At 38.0% G+C, this 14980-nt stretch overlaps 1 protein-coding gene and 1 non-coding gene across 4 annotated transcripts in view; one reads left to right on the forward strand and one right to left on the reverse strand.

Annotated features, from left to right (window-relative positions):
• Positions 1-14980, reverse strand: part of DIAPH1 (diaphanous related formin 1) — a 107041-nt gene that overhangs the window by 51894 nt on the left and 40167 nt on the right. For all 3 annotated transcript variants that reach the window (XM_037802236.1, XM_037802237.1, XM_037802238.1), the window contains 3 exons: positions 13458-14183; positions 11807-11921; positions 11284-11292 (listed from right to left, as the gene is read on the reverse strand). In XM_037802236.1, the coding sequence (XP_037658164.1) occupies positions 11284-11292; positions 11807-11921; positions 13458-14183 (850 nt within the window). The remainder of the gene's footprint in view (positions 1-11283; positions 11293-11806; positions 11922-13457; positions 14184-14980) is intronic.
• Positions 7311-7417, forward strand: LOC119508630. The gene has a single exon (XR_005211531.1). It is a non-coding gene; the product is annotated as a U6 spliceosomal RNA (small nuclear RNA).

Genomic DNA, 14980 nt, shown 5'->3' on the forward strand with positions numbered 1-14980 from the left:
TTCTAATGTAATTGAGCCAAAAGAAAAAACCACTGACTTTTAGAACAAGAGCTGGGATTATTGGTGAGGAGAGAAGAATGGTTCCATACCATTTTGCAGAAATGGGGTTACTAATCCTCTTCTGTTATATAACTGGGGTTCCCTTGCCCAAGGGGATTTAGAGAAGAACAAAGAGTTTTTTATATTCTAATCTGAATTTTCAAAGAGAGACAGTAAATCTTAAAGCAGGCTAATGGAGCAGAGGATGCTAGAACCTGCTCTGCAGAACTGGATATAGCACTCAGCTTTGCAGAGATTAACATATTAGGTCCAAGTACTTCTAGAAACCCCCCTCCAAGCATCCTGGACACTGGCAAATTTCTTTTTAGCCTTTCTGTCCTTCCCATTATAACAATAATATAACCACATTATAAAAAATTTGAGGGAAAAAATCTAGCACCCTAACAAAATCTCTAACATAAGTTAAAATATACATAAGTATATTCCCTTTCAATCTTTTACTTCTGCATTTTTTCTGTTAAAAAAAAAATTTGTTATAAGGATCTATATAATGTTTCCTGCTTTTTCCACCTAACAACATACATGAGCATTCTTTTATGTTGCTCCAAAGCCAATGGTCTAGAGTTCTAAAACTGGGAACAGTTACAGGGCACTAGGTTCTAGAGCAATGCCCATGACAAAAACTGAGATGGAAGCAAGAAAAAATGAGGTATGCCACCCTTTCCTTTAAGACCATAACCCATTAAGGAGTAGTGCCCCATGCTAGTGATATAAAATTCTGTTCCTGTCCAGGAGTACAATGCTCCAGTGAAGTAGCTGGAGGTCTGAAAGGTCCCAGCAGGACTTTTCAACCTTCTCTTCCTCATATCATAAAAGTCGTAAGGCTAGAGTTTGAGTTGCTATACATTCATAGAATTGGTGTGGGTAACTAACTCTTCAGTCCATTGTTACATAAAAGAGTGTGCAGGGAGAACAAAAGTATATATATATGTAAGCTAAGATGCAGTGAGATCAAATGGGTGATTGTGGCTACTATTTCAGAAAAAAAAAAAAGGAAAGATTATTTCATCACTGTATTTTTCCCTTGTATCCTCATGTTCATTATAAAAGTGATCTACACTTACTGAAACATTAGGATTTTTTTTAGTGAGGAAGATCTCTATGTTTTGACAAGAAAGATCTCCAGGATATAAAAACAAGGCATTGAACACTATAGACAGTATGCTACCTTTTGATAAGGAGTAAGGAGACAAGAATCTAATATTTGCTTACAGTTGCATAAAATAAAAAAACACCCAATTTTGAAATGATAATCAAGAAACATAAAAAATGGTTTCATCTAGAGGATGTAAGAGGGAGGAAAGTGGGATGGATGAATAGTAGGGTGGGAATGAGACTTTTAAATACTGTCTTGACTTCTGAACTACCTGTTTTAACTATTTAAAAAATGGATAATAGAGAAGCAGAAAGAAAAGTCCCAGAGAAAACATTCTGTGGAAATATGCTCAGTATACCCTGCAAACTAGCCGGTCTACAACCTTATGTTTGGAGGGAGACTTATCCACCATCAGCAGAAAAGTCATTTTTGATCCAACAATTTCCAAAGTGGGTAAGATCAAGGGATCTTCACAACAGTGCATTTTCCTTGAGGGTGCAGTTCTAGGCTTGGATATGTAGCCAAAGAGCACTGGGTCCCTCTCCTGCTTATTTCAAAGCCTAGTTCTGTTTCCACATTTCCCAAAGATCCCATTCCTCTCTCTTCCTAAACACATTTCTGATTCCTGCCATCTCCAGGTCTCCATGCTGAGAAAATAAGCAAACATGAACAAAAGTTATGTCTATCCAGCTGTAACACTCCTCATCCTGATCCCTGATTTCCTCCGGTTTCTCACAATTCCATCTTTGTTGCACAAGCCTGAGAGATCTCTAAGAACTCTGCCTCCCATTCATCCTCTCCAGATGAGTTGGTTTCTAAGTGGCTCCCATTTATTTCACTGACCCCAAAGAACTTCAAATCCTTCTTCAAAACATCCTTATAAGATATGTGTCAAGTCCTGGCTGGAAAGAGGGCAAATATAGAAAAGAAAATAATTTGTAAAAACAAGTACCAACAATGTAACCTCCATTTTCCAAAATGTTAAGTTTATAAAAAATGTTAAATTGTTTCCTAATTACTCTCATATGAGTTCCAGAAGAATAGGAATAATACCTGAACAATACCTACTCAGGGACATCATAATGCTATCAAGAGAAAAAATAGAAAGCTTCTAGACTGAGCAGCAAGTAGCAAGAAAGAGAGCAGAAAATGGAAAAAGAAATAAAAACTGAAGGAATGAATCAAGCTGTTTAGTATATCTAAAACAAAATCACATGAGGTGCTTGTTAAAAATGTACCCTTATACAGTCCTTGTAACTTAGACTCTCTGAAGGTGGAACCCAGGAATTTATACATTTAACAGCTCCTCATATAATTCTTATGCACATTAAAGTTTAAGAACTACTTTCAGAAATAGACATTTAAGTACAAGAACTGACTGACAAAAGTTTGAGCAATACTGATTCCCCTGTTAGATGGTCTAAGTCTCAGACAATGGCATTTAAAAGAATGTTTTGTCAAAAATCAAATCTAGAACCTGCAGATAATGGGTTTTAAAGATGTAGTTTCAATCTGTGTTTGTCCAGAATAGAAATGCAGGCACAGGAAAGTGTGAATGGCTAAAAATAGACTTTAAAACTGGAATTATCTTGGGATGATTAGGAGTTAACAAATATTAATGACACAGAGTAGACTGTAAAAACTGTTCTGTACCAGCAGATTCCATCCAAGGTAGGCCAGAGGAACTCCCTGAAGAAAATAAATTCAGTATAGTATCTCTGGTTAGATGTCAGTATATAATTACTGGGTGGGTTCTATTATGTGCATGCTACAAGCAACGCTTTAGCAGAAATGGAAACGAAATGGGATTATTAATATATATATAATGGGGTTGCAAATGTATATATAATGAACTACCATGCTAGTAAGACAAGTATACTAAAATATAATTCTCTCTTTAAAGCTCTCTAAAAAGAAGGCTATGCTTCCATGAAACTATCAGACAAAACAACAAAAACATTCTCCAGCCTCTAGACCCCCAAAAGAACACTGATTTGCTCCTATAAAATACTAGCTGCATAGCTGCAATGAGACAATATTCTTTTGGAAGAAAACAGGCTAGACCTTCCTGTCTTTTAATTTTATTGATGGTCAGTCCTCCAAACGCATTTCCTGACCAGTAGAGGGCAGCATACCAAGCAGTTTGTATTTGAAAACAAGGAAGGCTGCCTCTCTCTAACGTGACTGCATCACTACCAAACGTAACAATGACACATCTAAAACAGAAGAGTTCCATGTGCCATCTGGTGGTAAAAAGAATACACTGCTGCAGATAAAATGTATCAAATTCCTCCAGTTTAGGAAGAATCAAAGTTTAATTATCTTTATCTGATGACACCCTCTCTTAAATCTCCACCAGTTTCCAAGGAAACTACATCAGCAGCCTTCATATAAACATTCTAAAGTTTTGCACAAATTTAGCTCTATACCCCCAAACATTGGTTGTAAGCAAGCAGCAATTCCCAATGCCTGACCCTTGATACACAGAATAAGAGAATGAAACTCAGACCAAAAAAAAGCAAAATAAGCACTTAAAAACCTGTCAAAACTAAAGAAGAGTTTGAGATAACTTAAAAAACCAAAGGAGGTTATGCTAGGAAAATGAAGAGGAAAAAGGGAACAAAATCAGAAGTTTGGAACTGAAAGATATCTATCTTCAGGTTAATCTATCTCATTTTACAGATCAGGAAAGAGTCAAGATATGAAAGAAAATCCCTTAAGGCAATCTCATTAGTGGTCAGATTAAAACAAGATATCACTTTTCTCCTATCAGACATTAAGACAAATAATTTCCTATTATTGGTAAAAGTATAAAGTTGTAAAATCCTACACCTAGCAAGTTGGACCCAGAAATTTTATCTTTAAGAATTTACTATAAAGAAATACAAGTATACAGAGATAAATGTATAAAGATTTTTCCTGCAGAATTGCTTGTAATATAAAAAATGGGAACAAATCCTCAATAAGGGATTAGTTTTATACATTTATATTATTCATATGACCGAACACAAGTTACCCACTAAAGTCTGAGGAAGATCTATATAAAAGGACATTGAAAGATGCTGAAATATATCATGTTAAGAAAAAGCAAAATAGGATTACACAGATTGCATTATCAAATGTGTGTATACCCTCACATTTCTATAATTTTATCTTTTAATTTTCCAGTAAGACTCTATTTGAAAATTTCCCACATTTCCTCACCTGGATGAAGGGAGAAAAGGATCTGCCCACTCCTTTACTAGAATAACATATGCATACAAAAGGATGGAAAAACATAATCTAAGTCGTTAACGATGGTGACTCTGGAGGGTGGGGAGGGGGAGATTTTTTTACTTTATATTTTCATTGTTTCCTATACATTTGTTGAAATGAGCACATCATTGTAGTCCAGGACCTCGCTTTACACAGGGCCATGGTAACAGGGAGGAAAACAGAGAAAGTGGTTTAATGTGATGGAGGATGTCTATGGATGTTCTCTTCTGATTACTTTAATTTTCTCAGTGAAGTAGGAAGAAAACATCCTCAAGTGAGAATCAGGATGGGGGAAGAGGAGCTGGCCCTGGAGGAAAAAAAAAGTGTGAAATAATCATCTAGAAGAGTAGAAAACTGAATGGACTGGAGATGTTTAAGATATTATTGCCTGGTAGCACCCAGGGCCAGGCAACATCTCCAAAGTGAAACAGAAGAAAGAGATCCAGTGAGGTAGGAGAAAAATAAGAGAGTTTGCTGTCCTAAAAATCAGCTGAAGAAGTGTATCAAGCCAGGCTGGCTGTACATTTTTTCTCTAGCCATGTTCAACTGCAGAGCTCCAGGTACAAGGTGGATGGAGAGATGGACTTAACCAGGATTCTGGTTTTGCTAATCAAGGATGATGAAATGAGAGGGAGGAAAGGGAAAAATAAAAACAAAGGAATGATTATTATAATAATTAACCCATGGAATTTTATCTGAGGAAGACAGTGAAGTCATCAAGGGGCTGAAGGACAGGAAAAAGGTAGTAGGATAAATGGACTAGAGGTCCCAGTAGGGTTGAAGGATTTTTGGGTCAGGGTAGAGAGTAAGCTAAAAAGATAGGAAGTGAACAGTATAACTAAGATCATGGAAGGGGTGCAGTTATTGTTTTGACCACAGTAGGGAATGGGTGAGATAGGGTAGAGGACACAATCACTGGAAAAGAAAAAAATCAAGAAACTGTGAGGTCAAAATATTAAAAGGAACATTTCTGCATATATAGAAATTGCTAAGAATCAAAACAATAGTATTAGAGAGAGGAGCCATAAGCCAGGAGCTAAAATGGTCAAGAAATGAGGAGGAATAACTTGGGGTATTAGTAGATGATAACACAAAGAGAGGTATTGGGTCACATAATTTGATGCCATAAAATTGGGGGTTTTTAGGGCAGAGAAATGTAGAAATGTAGAATGATCTGAAAGAGGCAATGAATAACAAAGAGAGAAACCCACAACAACAAAGAACAAAGAGGTCTATGGGGGTTAAAAAGCAACTCCATGAGAGGGCAAGAAGAAAAGCAGTTTGTCAAGGAAAAGCCAGATTGCTGTTAGCACAAGTACAAGTTGAGTATATGGAGATTTTGCTGATAATGGACTATGAATTCCAGAGGGCACAATGGACCTGTTTCAGGAGCCTAGGAAGGGTGGGAGAAGGAGACAGAATAGGAGATATACAACAGGATTAGAGTATGGGAGCTGAAGAGTGACCTGGGAATCTAGGGCTTCCTATGGTGAGTAACAAAAACCCAGATAAATGGCATAATATTAGATCCAGCGAATTCAAGGCCGATAGCGATGACAAGGTTGGGAGTGTAGAGGAGTACGTAAGAAGGCTCTTTTTTTTTTTCTTTTTACCCCTAATGATGAGAGATGACAACCTAGAGGAGGTGTGGTACTAATTCCATGTGCAGGACTCCTTGTAATCCCAGGTGATAGGGACAGATTTATGTTTTAAACTTCAATGGAGTACTATTTAATATTATAGAACTTCCTAACTGCTTTGTACTAATAGCCTGACCCTATTCAAAATCCAAAAAAGCTAGTAATTAAAAGATCACAATCCCAACAAATGTTCCCTTGAATAGTACCTCTGGTCCTTATTCTATACACTTAAGAGTGAGGAACTGATAGAACCAAGGGAAAGAACATCTTCCTGCCAAGAGACTCACTGAACAAGGCAAAGCTCTTACAAAATCTTGTTTCTAAAGGTTAAAGCTGCAGAAGCTATGAAGATGCAATAGGACATTTCCTAATAAAGATCCAACTGGGTAGGTGCCACCTAGTGGACAGAAGAGGACCACAGGGAAAAGGAAAAAGACTCTAGGATCCTTTTAGGGAAAGGCGATTGTTTCCCCATAATTGGCTCCTGCTGAAGCCTGAAGCTTCAGTTAAGAAAGCTTTGGGGAGCTGCAGACAGGTAAATCTAACTGTTGTTGACAACAGTTCTGATTTCTGGGACAATAACACAAGCCATGGTATCAGGACCCACAGTCAAATTTTAACCAGAATACTGTTTTATACATACATAAAATTCTCAGCTCTTGGTTGAGACCTTACTTTAAAGCCAGAGTTTTCTCTAAATTACTGCTGTTAACCACTTAGAGAACTGTTCTGATATAAATAGTTCCCATAAAGCACCTCTAATGCTATATATTGTCACTGCACACCTACTAAGGATCTTTTGGATCTGATGAGTCTAAAGGTTTCTGGAAGGAAAGAAGGAACCTGAAAAGAAAAGTCAGTGTACTTAGGACATCGGTTATCACTCAAAACCCTACATTTCAAGAGGTGATATTTTAAATTAGATAATGTCACCAATAAAAGAGAGTAAGAGAAAGAAAGCAGAATGAAAACCTAGTTATTTGTACCTACAATAAAGCTCTGAGGCAACCACAGTGATGAAAATGCTTCTACGAGGTAAAATGAAATTTATCTATTGAACATGTTCCCAAGGAGTTCAAGAAGCAATTTTAACAAAGAGAGCACGATAAAGGACTCCTTGCTGATCAAGACTAGAAGTTGGAAAAAATATTATTCCTCCCAGCAGGGAATAAATCAACTAAGTAAATTCTTGATTTATAGGAAACCGAGCATTCAGAAACAAGAGACCATCCTTAAGAAACAAAAAATGTGCAGGAGATGTGCTTGCTCTGGCAGCACATATACTAAAATTGGAATGGTATGGAGAAGATGAGCATGGCCTCTGCACAAGGATGACATACAAATTTGTGAAGCATTTCATACTTTTGAATAACATATTTGAATGTGGTTAAAAGCTGGAAATTTTAGATTGCATAAATGTTATTAGACTAAAATTAAAAAAAAAAAAAAAAAAAAATCCATGGACCTGCACAGCACAAACAGTGAACCCTCAGTTAAACTAAGGACTACATTAATAGTACAATTATAAAATATGGTTTCATCAATGGTAACAAATGTACAACACCAATGGCAAGGTTCATAATAAGGTGGTACATGGGAACCCTGTATTTTATGCATGGTCTTTTTTTGCAAACCCACAACTTCTGTTAAAAAAAAAAACAAAACACATAAAACATGTAGTAAAAATTTCAGGACCAGTTCCTCTCTCTTAGCTCATCTCAATAAAGAAGCACACATCTGAACCTCGATGAAGCAGTGGCTGGAGAGCTTTGACTATAGAAGGCAGGTATTTTCTGTAATGCCCATTTCAAGAAAAGCCAGTAGGTATAAGGACGGTTGGGAAAATCGATAAAATATAGGGAGATATAGGCATTTCAACAAATAGCAGAGAATTGTGTTTAGCAAGCAAGAGAGGAAATAGTGCAATATGATGAAAACCAAGTGTCCAAATAACTTCCTCATCAAGAAAGGCAAACTACTGAGTGAAATCATTTAAGCAGGACTTCTACTGAACTTCTAATCCAATTGGGTTCATTTTGCTGAAGACACTATGGTCAGCACATGCCTCTTCTTCTCCAACCCTGAATATCCAGTATATCCTTATTTTCCTAATCCTTTTTGGTACTCTAGGAGTCACTGCCAATTCAAGGACATCTGTACTAGAATGAATGAAGTTGATAGAGTCAGCATATCTCCTTCTTTCAGCTTTTATCCAGGTCTAAGCTTTGAGAGGCTCTTAGGGCACACAGAGACACTTCTGGGAAGCAGAGGGCTAGAGCAGGAACTTTGGACTCAAAGAGTCTGGAATCTATATCCTGGCTCTGGAACTTATTACATGGCTTTGAAAGAGTTATTTAACCTATGTCTCTAGTTCTTCATTTGGAAGATGGGATATTTACAGAGTAGTAATGAGTACTTTATCGTTAATATTAAGATTATGAATGAGAGATTTGGTAACTAAAACTGGTTACCTAATTTAATCAAAGACTATGGATAAAAGGCCTTTTCTGAAATGTTATACTAAAGATGTTTAAAGCACTGGAATCAAAGTGAACCTTGCTTTCATACTAAGATCTGGGTCCTCACCTCTGAAGTTTCAAAAGCTTGAAATTCCTTATGTAATAAAAACCTAAATGCTAACTAAGAAACCAAAAGATTTTCTACTAACGTATTCCTTTTTGGGCATGTTGTAAGGAAGAAGGGAGCCACTTGGGAACAGTCTGTATTGAGTTTGTCAGCCTAAGAACCAACAGTGTCTAGAGACTGCTTCAGGAAAGGCAGGGGTCAGTTGGTTACCCAAATCACAAGTGTTACACATGGCACTGCATCCATATGCAGCACTTTCACCTGCTACAGGATACCTGTACAAAAGATATCAAGGCAACTATTTTGTCCCCAAGAGAGACACATTAAAACAAACCCTGACAATCAAATAGCTCTCGGGTGACCATAAATTTACAGAGTAATTTAAAGGGAAAGAAAGCAGGGAAACATAGAAAAGGAAGTAATTCAGACAACACTGGAGCCAATAAAACACCAAGAATCCAAAGAAGAAATACTGTTTTAAAAGGGAGGTGTTTGTTCCTTGGGGGAAATCTTTGAAAGGATATATAGATGTATCATGGCTGACAAGAAGCAGAAAGGTATCTTCTATCTGAGTGCTGCAGATAATTAAGAAATGGGTAAACATATATGACTCTTGAAAAGACAGAACTATACTTATAGAAAATAGTTCAGTTGTTGCAGGTATTATACATGAAGGGAGGGAGTCTCTATAAAAGAAAAGCATAAGGGTGTTTTCTGGGGGTGATGGAACTGTTCTGTATCTTGATGGTAATGGTGGTTACATGAATTCATACATGTGTTTACCTTCCTAGAAATGGACACCAAGGGGAAATAAGTCAATTTTACTGTAAAAAAAAAAAAAAAAAAAAAAGAATTGGGCAAACAGTAAGTACTTATGACTATATTTGACAGAGGAAGAATCTCTCCCAGAAATTTCTTAAATTAATGAAGATTTAAGATGTCTGGAAAATGCTCATGATGTTATAATTTTCTAGAACATCTTCTCTAGTGCTTCTTAACAGACTGGTAAATTAAGACAATGTGCCAATATAATACCTGAAAGTCCTAACTAAAACTAAAAAATTGTTAAGATCAATTAGAAATTTCTTTCACTGATAGCAGCAATCTACTGGTGATTATTATCATATGAAAAGCAACACCGCCACTAAACTAAACTGATTAATTCATAGTTATTCTTTTCAGAATAAGATACAGATTCTAAGAGGGAAAAAAAAGTCAAAGCTCCTGGAAAGTTAGAATCTTCAATGACTGGAAAACAGTTTCCTGAGCAGAAGGTGAGAGCTGATGGAGCATTACAAAGTTTGGTTATTGCATTGTTGAAAATTAAAGAGGAGAAAGTCCTGCTTGGGTATTTTTAAAATACTATATGCCAATTCATAATGGGAATATAATAGCAAGAAGACCACTAAACTGCAGAAAAATCCCACTAAAAACAATAGGAATACAAATGAACAAGATAAAAGAAGGACTGGCTGAGAGAAAGGAGGAAAAGGGGCCCCATCAGTGTATATTTGTAGTGGCACTCAGAGCAGAGACCAGCTGTAAGAAAGAGACTTATGCTAAAGGCCAGCACAGGGATAGATTCTGTGAATTTACAGATTAAGAATTAATTTCTCACTATCTATTAGTCTTTATTACACTGCAGGAATATTAAGTAATTTTAACCAAGGGATGGGCTGGAAGGTGACAATTTAAGTGGATGGATGGAAGGTAACAATTCTCTTAGAAGAAAAGGCCATTTGCCTTACATGCTAGAGCAACAGGACAGGCCTGAGCACTGTGATGTTATCCTCCTAGATATATGATGCATACCCAATTTCTAGGGGCCATGAGAGGTACCCAGCAATCTGTTAAGCTTCTTACTGCAATAGAGTATGGCTTGGTTCCATCAGATCACTTAAGGGGAAAAACAACAACAACATATGATTGCCTTTAAAAATGGGTTGGGGAAAGGGAATGTTCCAAAATTGTACCTAATTTTTATTACTAGAGTCATAACAGGCTTCTAAAGAAAACAAAGATGCCAGAAGAAGATGGAAATATTGAATTATTAGGTTATAATTGTCATTAGGTACATAATTGTATCTCTTAAGGGAAATAATTACAAATGCCCCATCATCACAAGGCAGCACAAAACCACAAGAATTAGGAAGTGAAGAAAGAAGAGGGCAGAATAGACCAGCTCTCCTAAAATAAAGGGGGGAAATATGAAGCAGAAAAGCAAGTAATTATATAAAAAACATGGACCGCAAGTCAAGACACCTGGATCTAGCCATATAACCTTGGGCAAGTTACCTAACTGCTCAGAGTCTCTATATGCCACAGAATGGAGGTACCACACATCCTGCCTACCTCACTTGGAAAATACAAACATAAGGTAATAATATAACGGTGTTATTACTAAAGTTGCCCTTCCCTTTCCAAAGAAAGAACAAGTGTGTGGTAGCATCAATTTAAACTTCAAATAACTTTCTCCCCTGTTGGTTAACACCATAGCTACTTACTGGTCCTCCTGGACTCCAGAAACCTTAAAAAGTGCAATCATTCCCCAATCTCCAGTTTCAGTTTTCTAAAGAGAAATTACATGTTTCATTCCTTTCTCTAACATTCAGGAGACCCAATTAAAAGGCTCTTCTGTATTCTTACCTTTGGAAGCTGTAGGAACAAAAGGCCAGGAAGGAGAAAGCATCAGATATTGGAAAGAAATGAAAAAAAGAAACAGAATCACACATGGTTCTTTTGTTATTACAGACATTCACTCAGCCACCTGACCTGTTAAGATTCTGTCCAACTCTTTTTAATTAAGTACCTGGGTCTGGAGACAGGCACTGAAGGCAGTGTTGGAGTTCAGTTAAGAGCATCATCAAAATGGGCCCTGCCTGAGCTTCTGTCACCTTCATCTCATATCCCCCCAAGCTGTCACCGTCATCTCATACCCCCCCAAGTTACACTGATATAAAATACTTAGATGCAACAGTTCTTTTTCCCAACCCTGGTATCCTCAGAATATGAAAACATCTTATTTTCTTCCTAATGGGAAAACTCATCACTCTTCCACCCAACATTCTCTTTCCACCCTCACCCAGAGAAGGGAAGGGAACAGGAAATCCACTTAAAAGATACTCTAAGCTCTAGACTAGCCCTTTGCATGAAAGAGGAAGGTACTCACTCTTGGTCTGGGAAGAGAAGGTAAGGGTAAGTTTGGCAAAGAGATCGTTGTTCTCAAAGCGGTCCTCCTTCACTTTTGTCCAGAAGCAGTCCTGGGAGAGGTCCTCAGCAACAAACTGTGGATATAGGTAAGGTGATAAGGGTTACTAAACTGAAAATGAAAACTTCAGTGAGATACTATTTCATACCTACAAGGATGGCTCTTATTTAAAAAAAAGGAAAATAAGCATTGGTGAGGATGTGGATAAACTGGAACCCTTGTACTCTGTTGGTAGAAATTTAAATGGTGCAGCTGGCATGGGAAAACAGTGTGGTGGTTCCTCAAAAAGTTAAAAATAGAATTACTACATGACCCAGCAATTCCACTGCTAGGTATACACCCAAAAGAATTGAAAGCAGGGACTGAGACAGATATCTGTATACCAATTTTCATAGCAGTATTATTCATAATTACCAAGAAGTAGAAGCAACCCAAGTGTCCAACAACAGATGAATGGAAAAACAAAATGTGCTATATGCAACCAGTGGAATATTATTCAGCCATAAAAAGGAATGATGTTCTGATGCATGCTACAACATGAATAAATCTACAAATACCATGTAATTCCACTTACATGAAACTCTAGAATAAACATTCATAGACACATAAAGTTGGTTAGAGGTTACCAAGGGCCAGGGGAAGGGAAGAATGGGGAGACACAAAACCTAAATTTATCATTAAGTTAGTGGATTTAAAAAAATTTTTTTTTGCCTTTTCTCTGAGTATTAGTAGCACGGTAACACACAATGATAATAGCCATTTCACCAATCTGCAATTTATTGATAATTGTGCTAATCCAAAAATCATCATCACCCTCCCCACCAAGTGTTGGAGTAACACAGGCCATGCTTGCATGCTATTGTTCCCATTATATGTTTAAGATCCCCGTGATTCTGAGTCAACCTTTTGCTTCCAGAAACCAAATTAAAGGGGCTTGTGGGTTTGTCCGTAAAATAAACAAATTTGATGCAATTAGCCAAACTGATGAGAAAAATGTGATGTGGTAGAAAGGGAAGATTTAAAATAAAGCCTTAGTACTTCTGAAATAAGGGGATTTGAGGTTAGAAGGAAGATAAGTAGCATAATTTATCTAGTTCTTGAGTAATTACCAATAAACAACCTGGAAGCATCATCTCTAATCCCATCACAAAGAGCATAGCTATTCTCTGTATCTTAGGTTAGCCTTATTCTAGTATGACATAGCTATTAACCAACCAGCCACCTCTTTTACTTCTTAATCAGTTTTCAGGGATTAAAAAATTGTGTTTATATATATATATATGCCAAAATATGCCATTTTTACCATTTTTAAGTGTACATGTTAGTGGTGTTACAGTCACAATGTTGTGCTACTCTTACCACCTCCCATTACCAAGACTTCTTCATCACCCCCAAAAGAAACTCTATACTCATTAAGTAATAACTCCTAGTGTGTCTGGCCCATAGGAGACGTCCAATAAATTTCTGCTATTTGTTCATAAGCCTGAATGGAACCTGAAGACAGACAGATGTGAGCCATAGGAAGGGACGCCTACCCATGCACAAAGTACAAAATGGGAAACTGAAGTGGTTTCCAAGATCTATTAATGAGGAAGTGGATAGAAACTCTCACCTTGGACCAGTTTGGCCTTCGGAGCTGTACCTCTGGCTTATAAAGCTTCTTTGGGGTTAATCCAAATGGCAGAACTGGGGCTGCAGGAACTCCAAATCCAAAGGGAGGAGGTGGAGGCATACCCATCCCAGGAGGAGGTGGAGGAATTCCAGGACCACCAGGAAAAGGGGGAGGGGGAGGTGGCATTCCTGGTCCTCCAGGCAAGGGAGGAGGAGGTGGGAGGATGCCAGCAGCACCAGGCAGGGGAGGAGGTGGGGGGATGCTGGCACACCCAGGCAAAGGAGGGGCTGTGGGAATACAAGCACCCCCAGGCAAGGGAGGTGGTGGGGGGATGCCAGTATACCCAGGCAAAGGAGGGGGTGTGGGGATGCCAGCACTCCCAGGCAAAGGAGGGGGTGGGGGGATGCCAGCACTCCCAGGCAAAGGAGCAGGGATGCCAGCATCCCCAGGCAAAGGAGGGGGTGGGGGGATGCAAACACTACCAGGCAAAGGAGGGGGTGGGGGGATGCAAACACCCCCAGGCAGAGGAGGAGGTGGTGGTGGAGGAGGAATGGCACTACTCTCAGGAAGAGGAGGTGGGGGTTGTATGCTAACACCTTCTGGTAAAGGAGGGGCAGGGGGAACCGAAGCACTGCTGGTAATGGGAGGAACCACAGCAGTAACTGCAGCAGAGAGAGAAACCACTTCTTTCTTGGCATCTTCTAGTTCCTTTGACAGCTTGGCAACCTACAGAAGGAAAGAACATCAGTGTGAGCACTTCTCACCCTATTTCAGGGACTACTGGGGCTGGAAGGGACCTAACAAATTACTGTATTCAAACCTCTCATTTTACAGATGAAGTGACTGAGAGGAGTCACATAGATCTAATGATCCATCTAAAGTCACACTGTTATTTAGTGGCAGAGCTGCAGCTAGAATTTAGATCACCATGTTTTTAGTTCAGCTTGCTTTGCATTAAAAAGACAACTTTATGTTCAAGGACCATGATGTGTGCAACCTACTTACAAATGTTCAGAAAAACAGAAAGACAAGGAAGGGAAGAAGGGCAGGGGAGGGGAGAGGAAAGAAACAGCAAATGTGGTAATATGTCAAAATTGGTGGGGTATGTTGGAATTCCTTGTGTGGGGTTTGTATTATTTTTACAACTGTCCTGTAAGTCTGAATTATTTCAAAATAAAAAGTTTAACGAAGAAAAAAAGACAATTCAGCCCTAATGTCAAACTCTCCCTTTTCAAGTAAATAAAATGAACTCATTATATAATTAAATTATGTGCTATACAGGTAATTATATAATGCAAAAGTGATCAAGTTAATCAGATACCACAGATCATGTAAATATTTATAACTGCAGAGAAAGTGCATGGGGATAAATCTATCTGGAGACAACTAAAATAAAAGAAAATTAGTCAATTTATGAATGGTTTATTTAGTCTTTACTCCTAAACTTAATTATAAGACTATTATCTTTATTTCTGGTACTGCGACTCATTTTGTTCTTTATATTTTTCTGTATTCCCCAAATT

Source organism: Choloepus didactylus, chromosome 13 (genome assembly GCF_015220235.1).
Source record: "Choloepus didactylus isolate mChoDid1 chromosome 13, mChoDid1.pri, whole genome shotgun sequence".
Taxonomy (NCBI): Eukaryota; Metazoa; Chordata; class Mammalia; order Pilosa; family Megalonychidae; genus Choloepus; species Choloepus didactylus.